The sequence below is a fragment of the Dermacentor albipictus genome, chromosome 3, assembly GCF_038994185.2.
Source record: "Dermacentor albipictus isolate Rhodes 1998 colony chromosome 3, USDA_Dalb.pri_finalv2, whole genome shotgun sequence".
NCBI classification, from domain to species: Eukaryota; Metazoa; Arthropoda; class Arachnida; order Ixodida; family Ixodidae; genus Dermacentor; species Dermacentor albipictus.
Genome location: NC_091823.1, coordinates 43,398,114 through 43,425,081, shown reverse-complemented (window position 1 = coordinate 43,425,081; position 26,968 = coordinate 43,398,114). Strand labels below are relative to the sequence as shown.

The window sequence follows — 26,968 nt, the reverse complement described above, 5'->3', positions numbered from 1 at the left end:
ACGAGATCGAAAGTCCGTGTCGCATTGCGACAGCAAAAACCGCCTCCATTGTCATTAGCCACAAATGGTGCGCGACCCAGAGCGTCGAAAACCCACGGGAGTCTTTTGCATGACCTCCGAGATAGGGTAGAGCTCGCGGTGTGCCGCAAGTCTCGGAGGCAGCGTGCTGGGACCTGCATCGTATGCGCTCACCACCTCACGGACTTGTTTGCTTAGGCGATGTTAAGAGGAGTTCAATTAGGAAATTAAACATGCACCAGTTCTATAGCTTTGAGAACATTGCTTCAACGTATATACCACCTATTTATTGCCAATTAATGCTTAAGTGCAATTCTGTCGCAGCTGGCCTTTCACATGGAGAACGCAGAGACTCGAGCTTCGTTCCAGCCGCGGCTCATTATCGCCACAGCAAAAGCATCATAGCAAATGGAGCATACCTTTAGCAGGCTCTTTTACTTCATGATTATTGATTGAAGTGAAATTATTGAAGAAATCATACACACACCCGCATAGAGGCCAAAGCACACACGCGATTGATTTACCAGCAAATTTTTACGGCCATGGCGTATTAGGAAACGGAAAAAATTATTTCGCCATGAAATTCCAGCCAAGGACAGAGTGCTGTGTTATATTCGGAGGAAGTGCATCATGACCGAAGTGCAGTTTTGCAATAAGTAGACGCCAAGTGAGAGGGGCGATCCCGGAGGGAAGTTTATGCAGAACTTTTCTAACGGCCTTACAAAAAAAAAAAAGAAAAAGAAAGAAAAGTCATGCATGATGAATGCCTCTCCTGCTGGCATCGCCTCCTGCTAATCAGCTTTCGAAATTTCAGGGATGTGCATGCAAGGAAACACGCCTAGTGAGTGCGCAATCGGAAGTGCTTTCGTGTGCGAAGAATTGGCAGATTAATTCCACAGCAGCGCGTCCCGGCTGAAAGGCTTTCGTCGCATGCACATCTCATGAAGCTGTCCGCACTCGCAAAACGTCCCGCAAAGATTCCCAGTAGAGAATACCACGCCACCTTTGATCCACATCTCTGGTGCTAGCTCAAGCTCCTTGTTCTGCCATCTCTAGTCTTCCAGTAACAATTCGTATCGTGTATCAAGGATTGTTCTGCAGCCATGAGATATCAGACTAGGTGTTCAATAAGATGTAGAACTCTTTCTTTGCCTCTTACAACCTATACAGCTCTATAAAGCCCGAAGTATGGCACGCACGTGTGATTTGTTGGTGAATGTGTTGGAAACGATGACATCGTAAGCATCAATAATTTATTTCACTGGTCATTCCAGTGACTCCTTCCTAGATTAAACTATACACAGGATGTGAGGCGCGTATGGCATGAACCGTAATTCATATGGAAGTAGACCGAGTGCGCATTCTACTTTATTGCCTTATAAAACATACGCAGCACGTTACAGTTGTGTATGAACACTTGTTACATGTCCTTTTCTTGACATTCAATTTAGTCGAAATAATTCAAAATTTGGTGCAAGCTGACGGCTTTCTAAACCGCGACGCCCCATGCTTTGAGGATGGAAGGAGAGCTTCGTCTCCGAATCATGCGTCACCCGACAGGCGCTGTTGATATCCTATCAACGCTCTCCTGGTCTTTCCTTTTTTTTTGAGGGGGGGGGAAGGGGGGCGTCCTTTCGGGGGATATCAGACAGCGCGCTGAAAAGCTCTTACCAGTTTTCGACCGTCTGTAATCCGCGGCCAACCAAGCGGAACAGCAAAGACAGACAAAGCAGCGAGCGGTCATCGATTTTCCTTGCGATATGCGAAACTTTCCATTTCCAGCCCACTTCATTGTCGCAATTTGCTTTGTATTTGCAACAAGCAAATACACGTTACGCCCTTCACCGTGGTTGTCGCTACTTGAACCACGATGCTCCCCACAGATCGTCGAAGGCCGCACGAAGTTATCGAGGAATGAGCACAAGAAAAGAATGCTGACAAGTGGGACAAGGACTCGTAATCAGATGCGAAATTTCCGGACACTCGGAAGGCGCCGAAAGAGGCGATACGATTACTCCCCTTCCCCGCCTCCAAAAAAAAAAGAATCCACTGGAACTTTTGCAGTTCTACCATATAACAGCTGATGCGCCATTTTGCCAGGCATGTGCCTTTTCACGGAGAGTGCATTCGTTACTGTAAAGCAATCCACAGCGAGCGCAGAAGACTTGAAATTTTCGAGCGGATTTACGCACTTCGTAATCAGCGGACCGCAAAAGCGGTCGCTGCTCTCTTTGCGGAGATGAGGCTAGCGTGGTGCTCGGGCACACACATTGGCAGGACATCACTTTTCGGAGCAGTATGTGCAGACGGGATGTCCAGTAGAACTTGTCGCTGGGCGAGTTCGTCGGGATCTAATGAATACTTTGATGCGCCGAAAAGGAAAATAAAGACTTGGGAGGGAGAGTATGAAACGACAGGTCTAGCGCTCGACCTGTCGTTTCAGGCTCTCGCTCCCAAGTCGTTATTTGCCTTTTTTGCGCAACAATGCATTCATTAGACATGATGTCCTTTTAGTCACGTGGAAAATTGCAGGTTTGTCGTGGCGAGACTAAGTTTAAACATGCCGACGCGGACTGGTAGTATAGGGCCACTCTTAAGCGAATTCCGCTTGATCACCCGTGTGTGCTTTGTGAAGATACGAAGCGTGGCTGCCTGCGTTAATATACTTTCATCATCATCATCATCATCATCATCATCATCATCATCATCATCATCATATGTCATGTCCACTGCAGGACGTAGGCTTCTCCCTTCGATCTCCAATTACCCCTGTCCTGTGCCAACTGACTCCAACTAGCACCTGCGAATTTCTTAATTTCATCCCCCCACCTAGTCTGCTGCCGTCCTCGACTGCACTCCCCTTCTCTTGGCGCCCATTCTGCAACCCTAATGGTCCACCGGTTATCTGACCTGTGCATTACATGACCTGCCCAGCTCCATTTTCCCCTCTTAATGTCAATTAGAATATCGGCTGTCACCGTTTCCTCTGACCCACATGACTCTTCCTGTCTCTCAACGTTACGCCTAACATTCTTCGTTCCATCGCTCTTTCCGCGGTCCTTAACTTGTTTTCGAGCTTTGCCAATCTCCATATTTCTTCCCCATATGTCAGCACCGGTAGAATACATCGATTTTACACCTTTTTTTTTAACGATACTGGTAAGCTTCCAGTCAGGATCTTACAAGGTTGGCGGAATGCGCTCCAACCAATCTTTATTCTTCTGCAAGTTTCCTTCTCATGATCAGGGTCCCCTGTGAGTAATTACCCTAGGTGAACGTACTCCTAGACAGACTCTAGAAGCTGACTGGCCATCCTGATTTCTTGTTCCCTTACCCGGCTATTGATCATTATCTGTCACATGTATATTAATCTCCATCCCTCTCTTACACTCTCTCTGTTAAGGCACTTAATCATTTGTTGTAACTCGTCCCCAGTGTGATGAACAGGACAATGTCATCTTCAAATCATAGGTTACCGAGATATCTTTCCTCCCACTTCAAGTGCTGCATGCTTCTGAAGCTAGCCTAATTACGTTTTCATATATTACCTATATGTCATCATCTCTCTGTTTTAAGGCTACACATTTGTTTGCAAGTACCAACATGAATTTGTGTGCTTTTACGCTTACTGCCTCTAGGTTGACCTGCTTTTCCTGACCAATTTTATCCTTTTCCTCTTCAAGTTGAAGTGAACTTTAGCCCTCACCAACCTATGATCACTGCACCCCTTCACCCTAACGTACACTTCTGCATCCTGCACAATGCTGGGATCGGCAGAAAGTATGAAATCTCATTTCTTGTTGCAACATTAGGGCTTTTCCAGGTCCACTTTTTGTACCGGCGCTTCCGCAGTTTTGTATTCGCAGCTCATTTTTTTCCGCGAATTCTACCAACATCTCTTCTCGAGTGTTCCTGGAATCCACGCCGTAGTTGGGAATTGCTTGTTCACCAGCCTGCTTTCCCCCCACTTTTGCATTGAAGTCGCCCATGACTGCAGTATATTGAGTTTGAGCTTTTCGCATCGCTAAATAAACATCTTCATAAAACTGTTCAATTTGTTCATCATAGTGACCGGAGGTTGGAGCGTAGGTTTGTACTACCTTCATTCTATACCTCCTACTAAGCTTTATTACTACTACCGCTACCCTTTCAATGCTGTAGAATTCGTCACTTTCGGATAACTGCCTACCGAACTAAATAAATAAATGGTGTTTCAGCTAACTTTAGCCCGAGCTTAAATATATGCCGATGCGCTCTAAGACGACGCGACCAAATGCATGCTGCTTACTTTTGTATGTAGTGTGTCATGCTAATCTGTATTTTGGTTAATTGGATAATTGTTCAGTATTAATTACTGAATTTTTGAAGCAGCGCACTTAGACAAACTCGCATTACAGAGTTGTAGAGCGCTTTGCAAATCGTCTGATTAAGCAGTTTCTAACTTTCCATCTATGTATTAGTGTTTTTCACCTTACTGTAGATGCCGCTAAATGACAATAAAAAAAATACCACGCAGCCTAACCGCTTGCTCGCAATGACTGCAGCACTAACTTTCCGCTTACAAACGAACAAAGCATCCAGCAGGGCGTGCTGCCGCTTAAAAGGCGACAGTGCAGTGACGAAGGCGTTGGCTGTGCGCTGAACGCCAGCAATGTTCTTGCCTCGCAACGGTGGATGATAGCGATAAGCAGTCGCAGCGGCAGCACACCCGGCTAAATGCTACGTTCGTTTGTGCGCGGAACGCTTGGGAGCAATGCAATCACGACGCGCATGCGAGCATGTCATGTGGTGTTTTTTTTTATTTCACGGGCATCCGCAGTAAGCCGAAAAACACTAATACCTAACGAAAGAGACTTTATTCGGACGTTTTTCAAAGCGCTCTGCAACATTATAATTGGAATTTTTTTGCCTAACTTGGTTGCTTCGGTGGCTGCACGATTAATAACTCGTGAATAATGATCTATTAAGCAAAATAGAAAATATAGCGTGACCCACTATACATACAAAAGTGAGTAACATGCATTTGGTCGCGTCGTCTTAGTGTGGATCGGCATATTTACCACTATATGTCGCACGCGCAATGAGAGGACGTGGATTGCACAATCGCGCGTATACTATCATGCGAACGCGAACTGCCTCAGACGATTGCGACATGCTGATTTTTTTCAGCGAAACTGTCTATGGCTAGGATTTGGCGGATCGCGTCTACACGTAGACCAATTTTTCATACGTGGGCCAATCCCGAAAAGAGCGCGATACCGCGGGCCGACCCGCGGCGGAGATGCAGGTCGCCATTAAGGGGCCCACATGCAAAGCTTCGCTGGTCAGCCTTTTTCACAGCGTGTAAGAGCAACGAGTTATATACTACGGCCCCTACGAACAACGGGTTATCGACAAAGGTACGAGCGGCACATTTGAAGGAAATAAATTAAGAAGTACAAGACAATATAAATTTGTCAGATTGCGTATAGCACGAATGGGCTCAGCAGTTTCACTTACGTTAGAGAAGTAGGAATGAAATGAGTGAATTTATAACATTCAATTAATCGCTTCACGACAGGTTTGCGTCACATAGATTTCAAAGTGCACGTTAGAGTAGATCTTTTTTTTGTATTGAGTTTTCAATCACTGGGTGTACACTACAGCGGTGGCCGGCTTCTCATTGCATCGTTTGTGGACGATTTTCAAGGCCGACTTGCCCTGCGCAGAGTGCTTCCATCGTAGATGCGTGACAAGCGGCTTTAAAGACGCAACAATCATAGCAGACGCATAGTCTCACAATTTTGTGCGACCAAACCTAAGCCCTTTTCCTTTCACGGCGAATCGCGCCACCCGTACCCTCTCAGCCAATATAGAATATAACGAGTCACCTGTGTTCCAATTAACAGGGATATGTCCTTGCAAACGTGCAAGTCAGGACGTGAATTGCAGCTATTTTGGTTACGTTCTTTCGTTGAACGGTCGTGGAACTTTTCCGCATTACATACACGCAAAAGCAGAATGATATAGGCTTCGAACACAAATACGGTGCTTCCTATGTATACACTGGCGGAGAATGCATGTGTTGAGCATTATGGGAGTAGTAAATTAAAGAAAAGAAAGTAAGCGCTACCCGAAGGCAGAGTTCCCGATGCTTTCGCAAACGTACCGATGACAGTGCTAACAATCCAAGGAGGCGTAACTAGATTAGCGGTGACAACCACTCGTCCGGTACAATTTTAAGGCGCGTATATAGTCCCATGTGCTGTGCAGCATCCGATGAAGTCGGGTAAGTCGCGTTGGCAATGCCAGGAACACCGCAAGTGTGCGCCATGTATACCTTTCGTAATTAGTTGGCGTAAGCCCGCAAGGCGAGGACCGCGAGTGCCTCCAAAATTTGCGAGATTCAGCAGAGCCTGTTTGCCACGGTCATTTGCCCGTTCACGAAATGTCCTTCACCTTGCGCGGGATTGCGAATAACTGATCTGCCAATGATGTTTCAATCGTTGTGTACGAAGAAGAACAGCAAGGTACAGTCTTCAACTCAAAGAGTAATCCACTAAAAGCGAGTCAACAGCAGCGGCAGAGAAATGTGCAATTATAGGCGAGGATTAAGCGAGAACTACTAACCTGCGTTAAGCCGAGCTGCGCTGTGGATGCCATGTTGCTCGGAGCTTCCTTCGCTGACAGATGCCGAAGAGCACTCGGCAATGTCGGTGCATGGCAAATTATACGCCCCTCGTCGACATCCGGGCCACCTACGTCGCTGCAAATAGTCAGCCATGCGCTGGCTGGCACGGTGACCATACGCCCATAGAAATGAGCCGATGATCAAAAACGGCGCACGAGAGTTGCAGTTCAGATGACACTGATAACTATGGACAGGTGCTCAGGCACTATAGATGAACGGAGGCTCTTGACGTGTACCTTCTTCTGTGCGCAGTCGCACCTGACTCATGCATGCATGGTCGGTCCGCCGTCGCTGCCTGTTTCTGTGGCGTAGGTGCGAGGACCAATGACTGTTGTGCCCGAGACCGTACTAGTAGCTGGGATTTCGCTCGAATGGGAACTGCGATACGAGGGAGCGAATTGGATGGCCTTTATTTTTCTAAAACGGTGAAGTTGCTTTGTAAATTGGGCCGAAGATATACATAGTAATTGCCACGCTTTGTCCGGCGTTCACCAGCACACGAGGTGCTTGGTGATGATTCTACAATTTGTTTCTCCATGATTTTGATTTGCCCGTCTCTCAGTTGTTGTAGCCGTTGTCTAGTAAGCGCTGTATGGTCGAACGCCTCTACGATGAACGCTCTTACAACGTATTAACGTGTATAACGAAGGATTGATTTTGTCCCAACCGAATTTCTATCTTTCAAATGTATTGTGAATGCCTCTATGCAAGCTCGACCACTACAACGAATTTGCCTGTGCAATGAAGGGGTTTAGGCGTCCCCGACGGCCGCTTTATTGATTTACGGCGAACGGCATGGTTGCGGTGCCGCCACTTCTGTGCCGCCAATTAATCTTCTGAAGCTCACGTTATTAGCGAAAAAGTATATCCCCCTAAAATAGGAGCTCGTCTGCAAGAACACCAAGTTCGCTGCGTCGATAGTTCTTTATACAGATCTGAATTGTCATTAAAAAAATTCACCGACCATTACGATACTCTCCAATGCGAAATTTGAGCGCAGCTTTATACGTGTTTTCATCTCACGATATATTGGCTGGCGCGAACAATCTGTCTCGTGTGGCACGTTGAAAACGGAACGAATTGTGCCGCGACTGCCTCGCTAATCTGGAGATCGCGATAGGCAGCGCGCCGGAAACGCGTGGGCGCGATTCAAAGCAGCCGCCACAGACAGACCTCCCAGATGACGCGCGCTACTCTGGCGCCATCTCGTGGCCATCGCCGACGCACTACGCTTTTCACGCGCTTTCGGCATACCCTCCTCCTACGCTTTACTCCGCGCGCCTGTCAACCCCCCGCTGCCCTCCGCGTTAGAACACCTGTTGTGCGAGTGCCCGACTTTATCGAACGCGCGCGCGGGCCTCGCAAAAGTCTACCGTGCACACAACCTTCCCTGTGCAACGGTAGACAATCCGCTGCACCCCACGGGCTGCATTTCAAGCCAGAAGCGCCTCTTCCGAGCGATTCTGGTGTTCGCCGAGGACATCGCCCTAGCCGATCGCCTCTGAGCCCCCTCCCCACACCTACGGTGTTTCGACCGCTGCAGCTGCTTCCCTGTCTCTTCCACCACTCTTTTCTACCCCATCCCACCTGTGCAGCGCGGTCGAGGTGTCCTCATCTGAGAGACAGTTACTGCGCTGCACTTTACCCCCTGTTTCTTCCTTCCCAAACAAGAATCTCTCTCTCCGCGTTCGCGCTTTCATCCTTCACTGTGCTCGTTCGCTCGGTTACGCCGATGCTCGCCGCAGGAAGGGCGCCTAAGAGCGGACATATTAAAAAAAAGGAGGATAACACCCAGATACTGAACGCGCGTACTTGTTTATCCGGTGATCGCATTTCGCCGGTTAACAAGTGCTGAAAAATTATCGCTCAGCGCAAGACGCGCCATTCTGTATCGGGAGCTTCTCTAATTTTATCGCGGGTTTTACCTGTTAATTGTATACGTTTTCGCTGAGCCTTGTGTAATCTCATTGTATGCGCGTCACGAACTGTGCAGTATTTTCATAGAGACTTCCTGGAAGGCACGCGGGCACCAGCCATTACGCTGGAACCTTTGACGAGCCGTGTATAAAAGGCGATGCACTTGACCCGCAAATCAGATTCTCGACGATCGCCGACTTTGCTCGTCGCTATTACGGCGGTCTCTTCTAAACCACCGTCAATTGCACTTCGCTCCTCGAAGAGGCTATACGAAGAGTGGGTTCTCAACAACACTTTGCAACGTGGTAACTGCAGTTTAAACAGTTTAATTCATGGATTTGTGACCTCCAACCGATGTGACGTAGTTGTGGTGCCAAAAAATATGCGCACTCGCCAAGAATAAAAGAAAAATAAACATCACGTATCGGGCCCCGTATGGGCCCTTGATCACAATGAAGATATAAGCACGGACGTGCGGCTATTTACGGGTGAGGTGGCGCCGCGTACGGTTGTATATCTCGGGAAGATTACCCCGTGCCCTATTTATCGTGCGTCTAGTTTGTTGAGTGCAGTGGGATTCTAAAAGCAAACGGCCAGATAAGTGTTTCTCTTTTGCGATGATGGCTGCCGAGTCCCAGTCAATACTGTGTCCGATTAGTTCGCGATGTTCCGCCAGGGCGTTCACGGCTGTGTGGCCCCTGGCAACTTCATTCCTGTGTCGTTAAAAGCCCCGTTTAACATTTCCGCCCCAACCGATGTACGATGTGTCACACTCCTTGAATGGTATCTTGTAGATCACTTCCGAGTAGTCAGTGGGCTTCAAAGGGTCTTTTGCGTGAACCAGCTGTTGGCCAAGTTTTCGAGAAGGCACGTAGGTGATTTGCACACCGTACCCCTTAAAAATTCTTGCAAGGGCTTTGCTTGTTACAACTGTGTAAGGTACCACCGCGAGCTTCACTGTTTCTTTGCGCTCCTGTGTTCTGAGCACTAGTAGAAGGTAAACATTGTTCAACAGGTCCCTTTTCACAACCTATAGTTCTTGCTTACGTTTAGTGGGGTAGGAGCAGACGCGGAATGCCAGGGAGAAGAGTGCAGCTGCGACGAATCGCTTTTGCCCACTTGGGTGCGCCGAGTCGAAGCTCGGGTACTTTCCCGTGTCCGGTGGCTTTCTGTACACACTGGTAATAATGCTAACGCATTTATGTCGCATTTACCGCTACATCGCCACTGATTTTTTTTTGTTCTACTCTCTACCCCTGACAGCACAGTTGAAGTGCCCAACATTTTGCGAGACACTTATTCCGTCGGTTTTCGTACCCCGATTCTCCCTTGTTCCTCCACCCCGTCCATTGACTTCCATTGTTTCAATATGACTTCCATTAACCTGAGGGAGCCGTTTCCCCTTGGGTGCATCACTAACGTGACCATATTTCTCGGACATCAAAGTGGGACGGACGTGGGGAGGGGTGGGTGGAATTGAAGGGACGGGTTAGACAGAGAAACGAGATTCAAGTCGTAATCCAAGCTGTTTATGTGCTTATGCGGAAAGCCGTGCACCTCGATGCGACGTTCTGCTTACGTCACCCAGCAGCAGCGGGCAGCCAGCGCTCTTCTCCTGCGTGCTTCTCGCTGTCTGCTCGCTGACGTAAGCAGAACGTCGCCTCGAGTTCCGCGGCTTCGCGCTCACTGCAGCCTTTCGGTTTCGCGCGCTCCCGATTGCCGAGATTCGTCATGTCACACTTTCGCAGCTAATCGTATTTTTAGAGATCCAAAGGTGGCTTCGATTTCCTATTACGATGAGCCCACCGAAAGTGAAGTTTTTAAATTTAACGTTTCTTTTTTAAAATTCCTAGCTCATAACTGCTTGTCCCAGTAAACCGCGTGTTGCAGTTTGGTCAAGCAATCACGTGGCATGCAGTCTGGACATATGGACAGTCGCAGTCACGTTACATTCTGCCTGTGGACCACACATGAATCGTCACAGAGGCCCGCACGTTCGCAAAGCTGGCAACTTTCCCGGAGACGTTGGCTACTAATCAAGACTACAGCAATGATCACGCGCTACGATAGTGTGGCCAAGGCTGACACTAGTAGCCACATGCTAGCGACCATAATGAAATGATTGAGAATTTCATTGTGGGCTCTGGTTTCAACAAAACTGTTCAAAATGTCTTTACTTCAAAATCGGCATCTACCAGCTATCTAATAAAATATTCGTAGTAGGTTATTTAATCCATCCACTGCCATTACTTCAGTTTCCAAATGCTTGACACCCAACCTTAGCGATTACTGATGCGAGTGTCGTACAGGCTCTCGCAGAGGGAACCGTCGCATACTCCGTAAATTTTTTTCGCTTTTATGAACGTGATCAGGGGCTATGGAGAAGGTCCGATCCATGCACACTTGCGATGACCTTCACTGACATTGCGCACTTTGTTTTTGGGAGGGGGGAGAGGAGGTAGATTTAAGGTGTAGATACCAGTCTTTCGAGAGCAATCATATATTGTTGATTTTACTAGAACAGTTTTATCAAGCCCGTGACTGACCCAGATTTCATTTTTACATTGCTCGCTAATCGCAGCGTTTGTCCAACATGCAAGGGAATTATCCGTCGATCTTACCTTCGATGTAGCAGAATGGGCGTGAGCATAAGAACGTAACGCTATCGTATGCTCGGTCCATAGATGCTCCTAGAAAAACTACTAGAGGGAGCACGGGCGCCGAAATTGTTTGGTTACGATCGAAATAATGGGCATTTCATGGATTTGTCTAATCTTCGTATCTTTGGCTTTACGACGCTTTAGCTTTCTCGCTTTCCAACAATGATCCTTCTAAACACACCGAAGTACTACATCTGCGTACATTAGTATTCAGTGTGAATGGTAGCATTTAGAACGCAGAATGTCATGGGAAATGGTCGATTTGCCAAGTCACAAAGCCAATTAAGCCAGAAGGGTGAAGTTTAGGCACGTCCATGTACCATACCCACTATTTCCATACTGGCTCAACTGACATGCTTCAGAACTTCTTTAATTGGAGCGTCAGAGTTCCCCCGCCAGTAATGCTTGTAGGTCACTAAGATTTAATTCTGGACGACGCTTTCCGAGCGGAAGCAGACCAGCTGGAGAAAGCAGCCACGAAACAATCCGCCACACGAGTATTAAAGTGGTAAGAGTGGCTTTATTCAACCATAGAAGTATGTACGGGACAGCTTGTTCATCACAGGGTGTAACCTCAGCATGGTAGGTCACATGGTATTATCACAGCATGGAAGGTCACATGGTATTATCACAGCATGGAAGGTCACAGGGCATTATCACAGCATGGAAGGTCACAGGGCATTATCACAGCATGGAAGGTCACAGGGCATTATCACAGCATGGAAGGTCACAGGGCATTATCACAGCATGGAAGGTCACAGGGTATTATCACAGCATGGAAGGTCACAGGGTATTATCACAGCATGGTAGGTCACAGGGTATTATCACAGCATGAACACAAAGAACGGTGACTGTCACAGACGGCAGCACGCGTCGGAACAGTTGACAAACTCACTTGCATTAAAAGCAACGTATAGCCGGAGTTATGCATGCTGTATGCATGACAATGAAACAGGCAATGAACCAAGATATCGCGAGATCAAAACATGGAAAATTGAAGAACAGCACCATGGTAGCTTGTCACAGAGATCGGTCATACGTCTCGATACATCGTGGTAATTATTGTGCGTCTCTGAATGACCAAGTTGATTGGACCCTGCGCTAATGGAGGCAAGTTGTGCCAGAATACTACTGCGTTGAGAGAACGCTATGTACAGTTGTGCCGTTGGCAGCGTTATTAGGCACTCAGACGTGTCGCAGGGCGCAGACACCTGCCAGTGAAGTGAATTTACAGAGTGCAGAATACCTGGTTCAATCCTCGGACAAAGGCACGTCGAACCAGCAAAGTTGCACGCGGTGCGGTCAAGCAGTTACGCGGCATGCAGTCTGGACATACAAACAGTCGCAGACGTGTTAGATCCTGTCCGTAGACCACGTGTGAATCCACATTTACAATCCCATATGGTATGAAGATCGAAATCACCGTGTTGCAAAATGGTGAGCGACTACAGAAGTTTCTTACCGGGATAGCAAAGAAATCATGTGGGTAAAGAACTGCCCCCCAAAAAATTAAGCTGAAAAAAAAAGACATGCTATCAAACTACGAAAACTCTGAATTGATTGCTCTCCAATTTTGTTAAATATGACGTCAAGGACTATGTTGCGTATTCACTATATTGGAAGAGAATATATGTCTGGCACATGTCAACATGATCACATGGAAATACACGAGACAATGAAATGACTAAATAACCTAACTATGTGACGGTCAAGCAAGCATCGTGTAAAAACGCAGTCTCACGGGGCACATGCTCACGGAGATCGAACACAGGCCGTTGCGCGTAACGAAGGCTGACAAAGGAATGAAGTGTCAGGAAGAGAGCGTCTAGAGAAACCCGGTGCAGGTGCTCGCAACAGCATGAACAGATTGCTTAACTCTCACGCGCTATAAATAGGAAGCCCTAAAGAATGCTGGCGAGCCTGAATTGAAAAGGCTGTTGGTGCCAAGAAAAAAAAACGAAAGTTGGACCATGATCATCTGATGCAGGCACGCACTCTCACCGGGCCTTGCGGTGGATGAGTTTTGAAGATTTGTGGTTATTCATTTAAACATTTATGTAAACATTTATTTATGTAAACATTTATTTATGTAAACATTTATTTATGTAAACATTTATTCCAGAGAGCAGCTGAGAGCTCGCAGAGTCTGCTGCTGCTTGTTAAATGTTATCACAGTTGCGTTTCTAGCCGATCAGGTCTTAGCGACCCTGTGAGCTCGCCAGAACTGGCAAGGCGGTGAATTTGGCAACGTGGCGAAATTTGTCAATGTCCGGAGCAGTCCTGAAACTAGATTTGCCACGAAACATGCGCATTCGATGCAAGTGAGGCATCGTTTGTACGTACACTACACGAATGCAGTATAACGCAGATACTCGAATGAAATGGCGATTATAGATTAAGATGTAGGATACTGTAGGGGTTTGTTGGGTTTCAATGCATTGTTTCAGTAACATAGCTTACTCGTGCAAATCTGGGTCTACGCATTCTAGGTGGAACGAAAATGGTTGCCGTCTTGTTGAAAATTTTGATTTCATTTTCCACCCACGTGACACATTGCTGACCATGTTCTTGCACGACCGCCATACTAATATCGATCCATTGGGATAACAAGAAACGATCCTTCGTATTTTAAGCAGTGCCTGTAGTGTTGTACGTAGAACATACAACTAGCTCTCAGAACAGGCCAACTTGTCGGTTGCTAACGTCTGCTGGAAAATTAAACGTCTATGGGCTCATTGCATGAGGCACTCCCACGCGTGTGGGAAGTGGGGAGGAATAATTTGTGATGATGCATTTCTCAACTTTGTTAGTTTACAGATTTCCACTGTCCTCGATTACACACAAACCTTTCTCGTTCCGTTGAATAAGAGGTGGCCCCTATTTATTACGATGACAATTCTCTTCGGATACAGAGATTACGAGTACACAGACAAATGTGGCCACTGAAACTTGTGCCCAGTAGAAAGAACAAAATTTTGGTATTTGTATAGTGTGTTGCATTTTCAATTGGTCATTTTCCTTTCACCGTTTAGACTAACTTTTTTTTTTACCGGTACACAGTTCTTCCCTTCGTAAATCAAGATTTTGTAGTGATGGTGATATTTTTTGTGTACCTCACTCAGTCTTGTGACTCGAAGGTTTTTCGGGCGCTTAAACTTGTACATCATAAATCCAATTGGTTTGGGTGCCTGGTTAAGAAGGCAGATTTCTAAACGAAACGGCAGATTAACTGATGAATGTGTCTCTAGGTGGTCTGGTTATTTGAATTGCTTTGATTACAGCCGCTAGATTCTGGGAACAAACGATGCTGCTATATTTTACTGCATCGTCTGTAAAATGTTGACCAAATTTGTTGACCGACTAGGAATAGATAAGCGGCGTGCCTCATAATCAATTATGGGGCTTTACTTGTCAAAACCACGTCCTAACCTTACGTAAAAAAATTAAACGAGAAATGACGCCGTCAGCGGAAAAATGATGGCTCAATGCACAACGGAAATGTCATTGAAGTCTGGTTATGCTGGCTCAGTGAGTGCTGAAATGTCATGTAATACGACGTGAATCCATGATAGCACAACGGATCGAGAACGAAATTTAAACCATTTTAGTAAAGGATGGACGAGCGAAGACTCCGTTGTGCTGGTGCAGGACGCCGTCGATATGCGACGTAAGCAGCTGCATTGATTGAGCGCGTCTCTGACCAGAAGCAAAACTTGTAGTTTAACCGCTCTCGCATTGGTAAATCAAACATTGCCCTATCACCCAAAATAGGCGGGGGGTGGAGGTGGGGGTGCTATTTTGGGTTCTGGGCTTGAATTAGGAAGGAACCAGCGCCAACTAAGACGTTCACGAGAGTGAGAACTACACAGGACAGTGAGGACAGTCCTGTGTCGTTCTCCCTCTCGTGCTCCTCTTAGTTGGCGCTGTTCCTTCGTAATTCATGTATGCACCATTTAGCCCAAATTAATGTTGTCCTGAAGCCAGTCTGGACATTTAACCAATGCTTGATTTACCGAAGAGCATTTTTTGTTTGTCGAAGCCGAATACGTGGTCCGTAATGGCAGCCCTGATCGAAGAGCAACAACGGGACAACTTGTCACGAAGCACGTGCACCGGGTTTCAGAAGAACGCTCTACACCTTCCTTTTTTTCACACCTTGTGCCCGCTGACGGGCGCAACGGCCCCGCCCAAAGATCCTTACGCCGCGGCCTAGCTCCAGCAGACCACGCACGGCAAGCATGGTCGCGACGTCCGGTATGATTGCCACCAGGCCTTCCGGCTGGGGTCGCTCGGCGAGACCCGCGGCGATCCGCCGGGCGTCCCGACGACACTTTGCCGTGCCCACGTGGCGCTCAAGGTTCGACGACGACGGCGTGGCGTAGCCGCATAGACCACACCCGTATGTCTTCTCTCGGGTGTGGACGAGCATGTGCCTGCAGAAGCGAAGGACAGAGGGAGACGCCAGCAAACGAACATCAGAGTCAGGTTCGCTCGCCGTTTGCAAGAGCATATCTCGTCGTACCAACAAGCTCGGCTAACCACCACTTTCAAGTATAAATACCGGATTTGTACTCTGGTCTCACAGAAAAACATAGATGTAACGTTTTACAGGTCTTGCCTTTTCCTTACGGAGGTCATGTACAAGTTTAGAAATCGCTCAAAAGCTATCCGAACGACACTTCTGCGATTAGTCGATCTTTAGAAATTTCTGACAAGTTGGACGTTGACTAATTAGCTTATCAAAACTTCAGCCAGTACTGACGCATACTTTTCTCAAACTACAGCAATTTCCACCACAATATCTTGTTCTGTGGTCTCGTTTATTTAAAGCCTGCACATTTTACTCGATGTCAAACTTTGCATGGAGCCGAGACGACAGACAGAAAACGCTGTTATAAAGCCTCGATAGTTGACGCTTCAAGCACGAATAGATGCACTGGTATGGGGGACACTGCATGCATGCATGCCTGAATTGCATGGCAGCCAACTGTGTGTAATGGCGGCAACAAAATTGCCTTAGATAATGCGTTTGCATTTAACAGACAGACAGACAGACAGACAGACAGACAGACAGACAGACAGACAGACAGACAGACAGACAGACAGACAGACAGACAGACAGACAGACAGACAGACAGACAGACAGACAGACAGACAGACAGACAGACAGACAGACAGACAGACAAAACTTTTATTTTGGTCCTGAGAAGACGAGTGTCCCCGTTAGGGGGCAGCGTCTGCGGGCCGCACCCACGACGGAGCCGGGAGGTTGAGACTCTCGGCGATATCGCGGGCTCTCTGGACAGCCCTGAATTGCTCTTCCTTGGCGGAGCTGGTGACGAGCCGGAGCCAGTCTTCCTCCGAAGAGGGAGACCCTGAGCCCCCGCACAAATCGGGGCACTGCCAGAGCATGTGCTTAAGAGTGCATCTGGGATGTCCACAGCGCGGACAGCCCGGGTTGATGCCACCTAGGAACTTTGAGCAAATAAATGGAGACGGATACGTCTCCGTCTGCAGCATCCGCAGGGTGATTGCCTGTGGTCTGTTTAGGTGTGGGTGTGGAAACTTCCGACGCCCTAGTTGATAGTGCCTGCAGACCTCGTTAAAAGTAAGGAGAGGGTCCCTGTGCCATTGCCATCCCCCAGCCTCCGATTGCCCACTTCCGGCGCGGCGGGTGAGATCTCGCGCCTGGGAGTGAGCAAGTTCGTTGGCGTTGGGGACGGCTTCATGAGCATCGCTGCCCATGTGACCGGGGAACCAGATTAAGTGTTTTTTGCCTGTCCAAGATGCTGCAGAGAGAACGCGAGCGGCTTCCTTGCATACCGAGCCTTTCATGAATGCTCGAACGGCAGCTCGCGAGTCTGAAAATAGTGGAACGGTTCGTGGTGGCCATGGCGATGGCTACAGCCACCTGTTCGGCTTTGTCGGCGTTCACATTTGTCCGATCTGTCCGATTTGTCCGATTTGTCCGATCACAACTATGTCCGATCTTAGCTGGTCAAGCAGTTGCTTAATCCCCGAGACGTTAAGCGTCTCCTCGTCGTCCATGGGCTCGGGGCTCGCCCTGCGTTTAGCGCCTCTGTTAAGAGAGGCGGCTGCTGCGACAGCTTGGCCGCCGATCGCGCGTTCTCTCTGCTGCATTTCCTGCAATAATGACTTAATTTCAGACAGTTCCTTTTTAAGAGACGCTTTTTGGCGCTCGAGTGATTGAATTTTGCCTAGCGTTTGCTCTTGGAGTTGCCCTTGTTGTGCGGGAGCACAGGTCTCACCTGTTTTGGCTGCCTTTTCCGCCCAGGTTGGTTGTGAGTCGATCCGGACCCGGGATCTGCTCCTGGATCTCGATCTAGAACGTTCCGCGGTGGCGTTCCTGGGAGCGTTCGTAGTTGGCGTTGTGGCTGGAACTGGGGTTCCTCGACCCCCAGCGTTGCTCGTCGCGTTGTTCTTGTTGCCGCGTTTCCTTCCTCTTCTGCGTCGTCTCCTCACGACATAAGGAACTTGATACCTGTTTTTGCAAGTTCGGTCGCCGGTGAGGTGAGCGTCTCCACAAAGCGCGCACTTGGGTTGCACACATTCGTGTCCGTTTGTGGTTTGCAAAGTTCCGCACTTTTCACACACTTTTTCGGTCGGTCTGGGGCAAACGTCGTGCCTGTGACCGACCCGTCCGCAGTTGCGGCAAGTGTCTATTTGCCTCTTGTACAGCGTGCAGCGCACCATGTTGGGGCCGCAGTGCACATAGTTGGGCACTTTCATGCCATTGAACAGTATGATCACGGTAGTCGACTCTTTTATGCGCCTGACTCCGAGCACCATCGGGTTTCTGGGTGTGACAAAAAGGCTTTGCAGTGCAGCTTCGGGCAGATCGGCATCGACGCCTCTGACCACGCCTCTGCAGGTATTACCCGGAGGCGTAATGTATGCCGCGATAGGGTGCCGTTTGTCCGCCAAGATAATCTCTCGGACCTGGGAGTATGCAGTGGCGTTCAGTTCGGAGGGTGTGCTTATAACAAAGATATTCTGCATTGCATTCGCACACACAATATCCTCCTCGGCTGCCACCGGGGGCAGCTTGGCCGCCATTAAAATGGCGTTCGTGACTTTGATCTGACTGCATTTTCGCACGTCCAGCCCTCCCCCCGGGCGGACGACAACTCGAAAGTGGGATTTAGGCAGGCGCGGTAGCCTGGAGGCTGCGGCAACCTTTCTTAGCTGGCTGGCTTGTTTGGCGCCAACGCGGGTGCCTTTTTGCGTTGCCTTGCGCGTCTCGTTCTCGACGCAGGTTTTGTCCGCGTTCCGCTTTCTGTGAGCGGTAATCCAGCCGTTGGACTCGGCGTCTTCTTTGGAGATTTGCTCTCCCTGTACCATTGCCTCGTAAGGCATAGCGGAATGTTTTAGAACGCTCTTGGGCGTCGGCTCAGCGAGCGGCCGCACCTTCCCGCGCTACGGCGGAACCGATGTCGTGCCAAGCCAAAATAGGCTTAACCCTTGGTGTCGGAGAAAGGACACACAAAAAAGGTTTCAGTGGACCTACCGTGTTAGATGCGCCATCCAATTGCTCCTTGTAACTTCCCGGAGTCGTTGCAGGAGAAATCGTGAGGAAAAAGTACATTGGAACAAGTATAGGACAACTTCGGTTGGCGGAGCTGATGCAGACACGTCCGCACGTCACGCCGCCATCTAGCGTCCGATTGTCAGCACGTCCTGCATTTAACAGAACTCTGCACGGGTTCAATATTGAGGGCATCGATGCGTTGCAAGGTACGCCTATATTGAATGCGTGAATGAGCTTGTACTCGCACCGATGCACAGTATTTGGCCTGTCAAAAGTGCTGGTGTGATAGCATTGCAGTGATCTTTACTGATGTCGCGTTGAGAGTGTAGTAGCAGGCGAGAAGCGCCGGAGCGGCGCATACATAGGCACATGACAAAAGTGGCAAGCATTGCACGACTGGCTGGCTGGGTTGCGTAATGCTCTGCACTACACTACTCTGCGTAAAGGCGATTCCAAAGAAGCAATGTCGATGGATAAAATCGAACGATAATGAAACAATGCCAACGCAATACAGTAACTCTAGTGTGGCATGTGAACCTGCGAGCTTTAACCATTTTTTTTTTGGTAACATTGCAATCAAGAATATTGTGCGCGCCAAAAGAATATAGACGCAACATTCGTTTTAGATGCCTTGGAGCATGCGACCTACTCTGAGCATACAAGAGAAAGAACAAGTTTTCAGCGCTAGTAATTTTTTGTATGTACGATATATATGCGTCACTTTCTAGTGGTTACTCTAGCGAAAGTAAATGTAGGACGCACTCGTACACTATGAGTTCGCACGCTTTCCCTCGGTTATCTTGCGGCGACTGTTTCAAATTAGTCAAACAGAAGAATCGATTCAAAATTCTACATCCTATTCATCAAGATTCACAGTAGCGGCGGAATGCCTAAATTTAATTTTACTGGTTTCAGTAGACGTTCTTGCTAGAAACTGGCCAGCACCAGTTGCGAGAAAATAACAGTCAGCTGGAGCAGCAATACGTTTCATTGCAGCTTTTCATTTTCCTGGACTGTGGAAAGATTGAAACCTGGGACCAACGCCTTGCCGAAGTGGTCGCTGTGCCATCTGTGCTAGCCAGGGAGCTTTCAGATCACACAGAGAGGTTGAAATAATCAACACGAAGCAGTGGGACACTGAATATGGCAAATCACTTCTGCGGAAGCCCGCAGAGTGGACGAAAGCGCAGGAGAAAGTATCTGCTAACGAGGAGGATTAGCAGATCCTTTCCTCCACGATGCAGGCTTACGAAAAACTGGTTTGCCATGTCCAGCGTCCCAGTATCTCGAGTTGTTGATTAATTAGCCCTCGATCAGCGATCTCCTGGTGAGCTCAGACGGTAGAGCGACTGCCCCGGTAAGGAGTTGGTTCAGCGGACGAATTTTTGAAGGGAAAGCTTTACTGGCCGCGAACTTGCGAATTCGCCGTGGCCGGGCCCCGAGGACGCACATGACGTCACACCGCGTTCCTCGTCACACCGCGTTCGCCTCCGCTTGCTTCGCTAGCTGCGTCGCATGCCTGATAACATGTCGGAGCATTGAAAAGGAGAGCTCGCGTGCGCCGTAACCACAGTTGAGGCGGCAGTATGGACGGCGACAATTCTGATAAGCAGGAGGAGGCCTGGAATCGACATCGGAACGAGATGAAGAGGAAACGAATCGCCCAGGATACAGACTAACAGCGCGCCGAACGACTGGCTAAAAGCCGCAACATAGCTAGACAACCAGACTAAGGAGGTCTTGGAATCAAGATTAACGAAGGCTAACCCTGCTATGCCTTAGCTTTCGCTACGCATATCCTGGCATAGCCGAGCTAAGCCACTGCCAATTTTATACATCTGCGAAGTTGTTTTTTTTTTTTCTGAGAAGCACATATGGGCGTCTTTCGTAGCTTCGTGCTACAGTCAAGTGGATGACAGTTTCTCTCTTTTCATAGAAATAATCTGTTTATAATCATACTGGCGATTATCGCGTAATTTCTGGTGTCCGGTGCTACCATGAAGCTCGGCAAGTAGGAATAATTAGATAATTGGGGTGCTCACCGCTCGAGGTGCGACTGCCTGGGGAAGAGGCGTCCACATAGTCGGCACAGGTGTCCGTCGCCATGCTCGATTTCGCGGTGACGAGTGTACCGGTGAAGCGTCACGAACGACTCGCCACAGCAAGCCTTCGGTTTTCTCGCTGGCCTGTCCCGGAGAGGGTGTTTCAAGCAGGCGTGGAGGTTGTACCTGTGCCGCTTCATGTTGAATACCCTGGGGCTGCTGTAGTCGCAGTCTTCAATGTTACACAGCGAAGACGGCGTCCACTGGTCTTCGTGGCTAGAAAGAGATTGAGGGCACACGAAAAGATAAATACGACACAACATCAAAAAAGCCGCGAGTAGGACCGGGCGTCCGTGGGGAGAGTGGCGAAGGGAAGAGAAACCATGCGATCGCCTCCCGAGCAGAGTGGTTCAAAGGCTTGAAATACGAGAACAAAGCCAGAACACTCCTATCTATGCACGAAGCTTAGGGGAGAGAGAGCAAACTTTATAGAAAAGAGCGCACGAGCCGAGGTAGCACTTCCACGAAGCGTAGGCCAGTGTGCAAAGAGCTGCGGTTACCATTCCTATTGGTTCATTCAGCAACAAGTTACCCTGAAACAAACGCGAACAATAGGCACAAGCTCGAGAAAAGCCGAGACGTCACAATAAAGTATTCTAACAGTTAAGCTGGCAAATAGCTGCATCGTACATCAATCTAGAAGAACAAGATAACGTTAATGACTTTGCCATATGTCTGTACGCGTGCTGAGCTGCTCTCGTATGAGGGACTAGCTTGCACCGTATATAGACGATGCGAAGCCGCCGGTAAATGTAAATTAGTCCAAGTGCATGGCTCGCGCGAGCATGATCGGCTCGCGAAATTAACGCCAACTAAAAGCAAAATTATCGAAAAGAAATGTATTAAAATGCGCATAGTAGTTAATTCCGAGCCCTCAGATTTATATTGTTTAGATTTATTACCGAGCCTTTCAAGAACTTTGGAGTTTCACATAATTGCAGGTAAAATTCGCCGAACGTTTTTCTAGCGTGAACGCTGCCACTGCGAAAGGTCTTGCTAGCCTCCACAGCGTTGCATGCGGTGAATGAAAGCGATATAGAAATCATGGCCAGGGAGCTTAACGTGCATTAGCAACTTCTACCCGAGGTCTTTGTATACTGCGAGGCTTAGGCAATAATGACTCGACAAACGAAGTTTATTCTTTTGAGCATAAAGCTAGAGAAGCACCGCTCCAAAGTAAACGAATGGTGGACGCGGAGAATGACACGTGGTTTGTGCTTGGATTATTTAAGGCTTATCCGATTCAATCGAGTGACTATGCACCTAGGCCTTCGATTCACCCAAGTACAGCGGTGCACCATGCAGCCCTGTGCCAATTTGCACCGGGTGCAAGCCAAGGTGCACGCCACGGTGCAGTGCACCCTCGAACCTTGTAATGAGTGGGTGCAGTCTGGCGCACCACAACTGGCACCACCTGCAACTCTTCATTTGTGGTGCTGTGTACTTTTTCTGAATCGAACGAACCTATATGCAGGCGCCTCAAGGGAGCCGGGAACCATAAGTGCTGTAAATGGATTACGCGTCTCGTTTTGCGTAATCTGCTGGTAAAAACGGGTTACCGGGAAGAAAAGGTGCCGTGTTGACGCCACAAGGCTAATGCACGAAGAAAATAACTAAGCTTAAGGCAGTGAAATAATGAAAATAGTTATTAGCTTTAGAGATGGTCACAAATATTACTTGGCGGTACCTTTGCGTTATACCACTATTTCTTTAAAACTATTGCGAGCTCGTTCAAATATGAACGAGCTCGCCCGTATCGGGGCGTTTCCACAAGTTTGTGTACTTTCGATGGATTGAAATGCCATAGGAAAGATGTTAAGCGCAACCGATGTGACGGGACGCCGTACATTAAACGTAAATATAGAGATAATATATTCACAGGGGGAATCAAATGGATTCATTCGTGGGATCGAGATGAATGCGACTGCAGGACTTCCCGCCCTGAGCATGGTATGCAGTGTGGCACTGAGAGCATGTTGGCCAAGTCACGCATTGCCTGAAAGGACACTCCCGATTCTGTACAGTCCTGAATGATTGAAACGAGGTAGTCTGAGGTCATGGTTGCCGGCGCTCATTTGCGCCGCGGCTCGCCGCTGAAGACATGTGACGAGTTGATGCATTGTGGTATGCGACGAGATGGAAAATCTGTGTCGCATTGCGACAGCAAAAACCGCCTCCATTATCATTCGCGAGAAATGGCGCGCGACCCAGAGCGTCGAAAACCCACGGAACTCTTTTGCATGACCTCCGAGATAGGGTAGAGCTCGCGGCGTGCTGTAAGTCTCGGAGGCAACGTGCTGGGACCTGCATCACATGCGCTAACCACCGCGTGGACTTGTTTGCTTAGGTGAGGTTAATATGAGTTTAGTTAAGCAATTAAGCACGTACCAGTTCTATAGCTTTGAGAACATTGCTTCAACACTATATTCTACTCATTTATTGGCAATTAATGCTAAAGGGCAATTCTGGTGCACCTGGCCTTCTACATGGAGAACGTAAGGGCCCGAGCTTCGTTCCAGCCGCTGCTCTTTATCGCCACAGCAAAAGCTTCATAGAAAACCGAGCATGCCTTTAGCATGCTATTTTACCTCATGATTATTGATTACCGTTTATATATAATAAAAGAAATCACACACACACCCGCATAGGGTCAAAGCACACACACACGATTGAGTTCCCAGCAAACTTGTACCGCCATGGCGTATTAGGAAACAGAAAAAAAGATTTTTCTTTCATCATGAAATTCAAGCCAAGGACAGCGTGATGTGTTATATTCGGAGGAAGTGCATCAATACCGAAGCGCACTTTTGCAAAAAGTAGTCGCCAGGTGAGAGGGAGAAATCCCGGAGGGATGTTTATGTCGAGTAACTTTTCTAACGTCATTAAAAAAAACGGGAAAATGTCATGCATGATTGAAGCCTCTCCTGCTGGCATCGCATCCTGCGAATCAGCTTTCGAAATTTCATGGACTTGCATGCAAGGAAACATGCCAAGTGTGTGCGCAATCGAAAGTGCTTTCGTGTGTGAAGAATTGGCACATAATGTCAGACAGTGGCGACCCGGCTGAAATGCTTTCGTCGCATCCACATCTCATGAAGCTCTCCGCACTCGCAAACGTCCCGCAAAGATTTGCAGTAGAGAATACCGCGCCACCTTTGCTCCACATCTCTGGTGCTAGCTCAAGCTCATTGTTCTGCCATCTCTAGGCTTCCAGTAACAATTCGTATCCTGTATCAAGGATTGTTCTGCAGCGATGAGATATCAGACTAGGTGTTCAATAAGATGTAAGAGGAAAAAAAAAAGTTCTACAACCTATACAGCTCTATAAAGCCCGAAGTATGGCGCACGAGTGATTTGTTGGTGAATGTGTTGGAAACGACGACACTGTAAGCATCGATAATTTGTTTCACTGGTCATCCCAGTGACTCCTTCCTAGATTAAACTATACACAGGATGTGAGGCGCGTATGGCACGAGCCGTAATTCATATGGAAGCAGACCGAGTGCGTATTCTACTTTATCGCCTTATAAAACATACGCAGCACGTTACAGTTGTGTATGAACACTCGTTGCACGTCCTTTTCTTGACATTCAATTTAGTCGAAATAATTCAAAATTTGGTGCAAGCTGACGGCTTTCTAAACCGCGAGGCCCCATGCTTTGAGGACGGAAGGAGAGCTTCCTCTCGGAATCATGCGTCACCCAACAGGCGCTGTTGATATACCATCAACGCTCTCCTGGTTTTTCCCTTCTTTTTTTTGCGCGTCCTTTCGGGGGATATCAGACTGCGCGCTGAAAAGCTCTTACCAGTTTTCGACCGTCTGTAATCTGCCGCCAACCAAGCGGAACAACAAAGACAAAGCAGCGAGCGCTCATCGATTTTCTTTGCGATAGGCAAAACTGCCGATTTCCAGCCCATTTCATTGTCGCAAATACAAAGCAAATTGCGACATGTAACAATTTGGAACTTTAAACACGAGGCTCTCCCCTGTTCGTCGAAGGCCGCATGAAGTTATCGAGGAAAGATGAGCACAAGACAAGAATGCTGACAAGCGGGACAAGTACTCGTAATCAGATGCGGAATTCCCGGACACTCGGAAGGCACTGAAAGAGGTGACGCGATGACAAAAAAAAAAAGGAAATCCACTTGAACCTTTGAAGCTTTATCAATAACAGCCGATGCGTCACAATGCAGGCGCGTGCCTTTTCACGGCCAGTGCCTTCGTTATCCATAGCGAGCGAAGAAGATGTGAAATTTGCGAGCGGATTTACGCACTTCGTAATCTGGGGACCGCCAAAAATGTCGCTGCTCTCTTTACGGATATGAAGCTGACGCGGTGCTCGGGCACATATATTGGCGGGGCATCACATTTTTGGAGCATTATGTGCAGAAGTGATGTCCTTTGCTTACGTCGCAAATTGCAGTTTTGTCGCGGCGAGATTAAAGCGGGTGGCCCGCTCGATCACCCGCTTTTGCTTTCCGAAGATGTGAAGCGTGGCTGCCTGCCTGCATTATTAAATTTTCGTCATCATAATCAGCCTATTTCACGTCCACAGCAGGACGAAGGCCCCTCCCTGCGATCTCGCGATTACCCCTGTCCTGCGCCAATTGATTCCAACTAGCGCCTGCGAATTTCTTAATTTGCAGCGCTCTGAAACTGTCCGCGCACAAACGAACAATGCATCCGGCAGGGCGTGCTGCCGCTTAAAAAGTGACAGTGCAGTGACGAAGGCGTTGGCTGTGGGATGAACGCCAGCCATGTGCTTGCCTCGCGGCGGTTCATGACAGCGATAAGCAGTCGCAGCAGCAGCACACCCGGGTAACTGATATGTTCGTTTGTGCGCGGAACGCATGGCAGCAGTGCAATCCCGACGGGTAAGCGTGCAGGTCACATGGTGTGTGTGCGTGTGTGCGTGTGCGTGTGTGCGTGTGCGTGTTGTAGTTCGCGGCCATCCGCAATAAGTTGAAAAACACTAATACGTAACAGACAAACCTTATTCGGACGTTTCGCAAAACGCTCTGCAACTTTCTAATTGGAATTTTTTGCCTAACTTCACTGCTTCAGAAGTTGCATGGTTAATTTATCTTGAAAAATTATCCAGTAAGCATCGCCGTCTTAGAGTGCATTGTCATATTTACGAGTATACATCGCACGCCCTATGCGAGGAAGTGGATTTGTGTCCCACCTGCGGTCAGTTGTTTTTAACCATTAGGCCACAATCGCACATATACTATCATGCAAACGCGCACTGCCTCAGACGATCGCTACATCCTGATTTTTGCAACGAACCTGTCTATGGCTGCGATCTGGCGGATCGCGTCTACACGTAGACCAATTTTTCATACGTGGGCCAATCCCCAAGAGAGCGCAATGTGGGGCCGACCCGCGGCGGAGGTGCAGGTCGCCATTAAGGGGCCCACATACACAGCTTCGCTGGCCAGCCTTCTTCAAAGCGTGGAAGAGCATAAAGTTTCATACTACGGCACATACCAACAACGGGTCATCGACAAAGAAGTGAGTGGCACTTTTGAAACAAATTAAGAAATACACGACAATAAAGAATTTGTCACATTGCGTATAGCACGAATGTGCGCACCAGTTACACTTACGTTAAATAAGCAGGAATGAAATGAGCGAAGTTATAACGCTTAATTATTCGCTTCACGAGAGGTTTGCTTCACATAGATTCCAAAGTACGCGTTAGAGTAGTTTTTTTTTATTGACTGGTTTATACCCAGTGACAGACTGACTACAGCGGAGGGCGGTTTCTGGTTGTATCATTCGTCGACGAATGCCCGACTTGCTCCACGAAGGGTGCTTCTGAAGTAGCTGCGTGACAAACGGCTTTAAAGAAGCAATAATGATAGCAGATGAAGAGCCTCATCATATTGTGCGACCAAACAAGCAGTTTTCCTTCGCGGGGAATCGCGCCATCCGTACCCTCTCCGCCAATGTGGAATAGAAATGTCACATGTGGTACAACAGTGATGTCCTTGCAGACGTACAAGTCAGGACGTTAATTGCTGCTATTTTGGTTACGTTCTTTCGTTG

The 26,968-nt window shown here is 48.2% G+C and overlaps 1 protein-coding gene and 1 long non-coding RNA gene across 5 annotated transcripts in view; one reads left to right on the top strand and one right to left on the bottom strand.

The window, feature by feature from the left end:
• Positions 1-26,968, bottom strand: part of LOC135902516 (zinc finger protein GLI4-like) — a 41,865-nt gene that overhangs the window by 14,150 nt on the left and 747 nt on the right. The window contains exons 2-3 of one of the 4 annotated variants that reach the window (XM_065432632.2): positions 20,857-21,132; positions 14,721-15,698 (exon numbers count right to left, since the gene is read on the bottom strand). The exons of 1 other annotated variant lie outside the window; for it this stretch is intronic. In XM_065432632.2, the coding sequence (XP_065288704.1) occupies positions 15,398-15,698; positions 20,857-21,056 (501 nt within the window). In that variant the 5' untranslated portion in view covers positions 21,057-21,132 and the 3' untranslated portion in view covers positions 14,721-15,397. Of the gene's footprint in view, positions 1-6,627; positions 6,835-14,720; positions 15,699-17,534; positions 18,758-20,856; positions 21,133-26,968 lie in introns of those variants that run through there. 2 more of the 4 variants (XM_070535402.1, XM_065432630.2) reach the window with 2 other exon arrangements.
• On the top strand, positions 11,772-14,585 carry LOC135902518 (uncharacterized). Its single transcript, XR_010564530.1, has 2 exons — positions 11,772-14,360; positions 14,403-14,585. It is a non-coding gene; the product is annotated as an uncharacterized lncRNA (long non-coding RNA).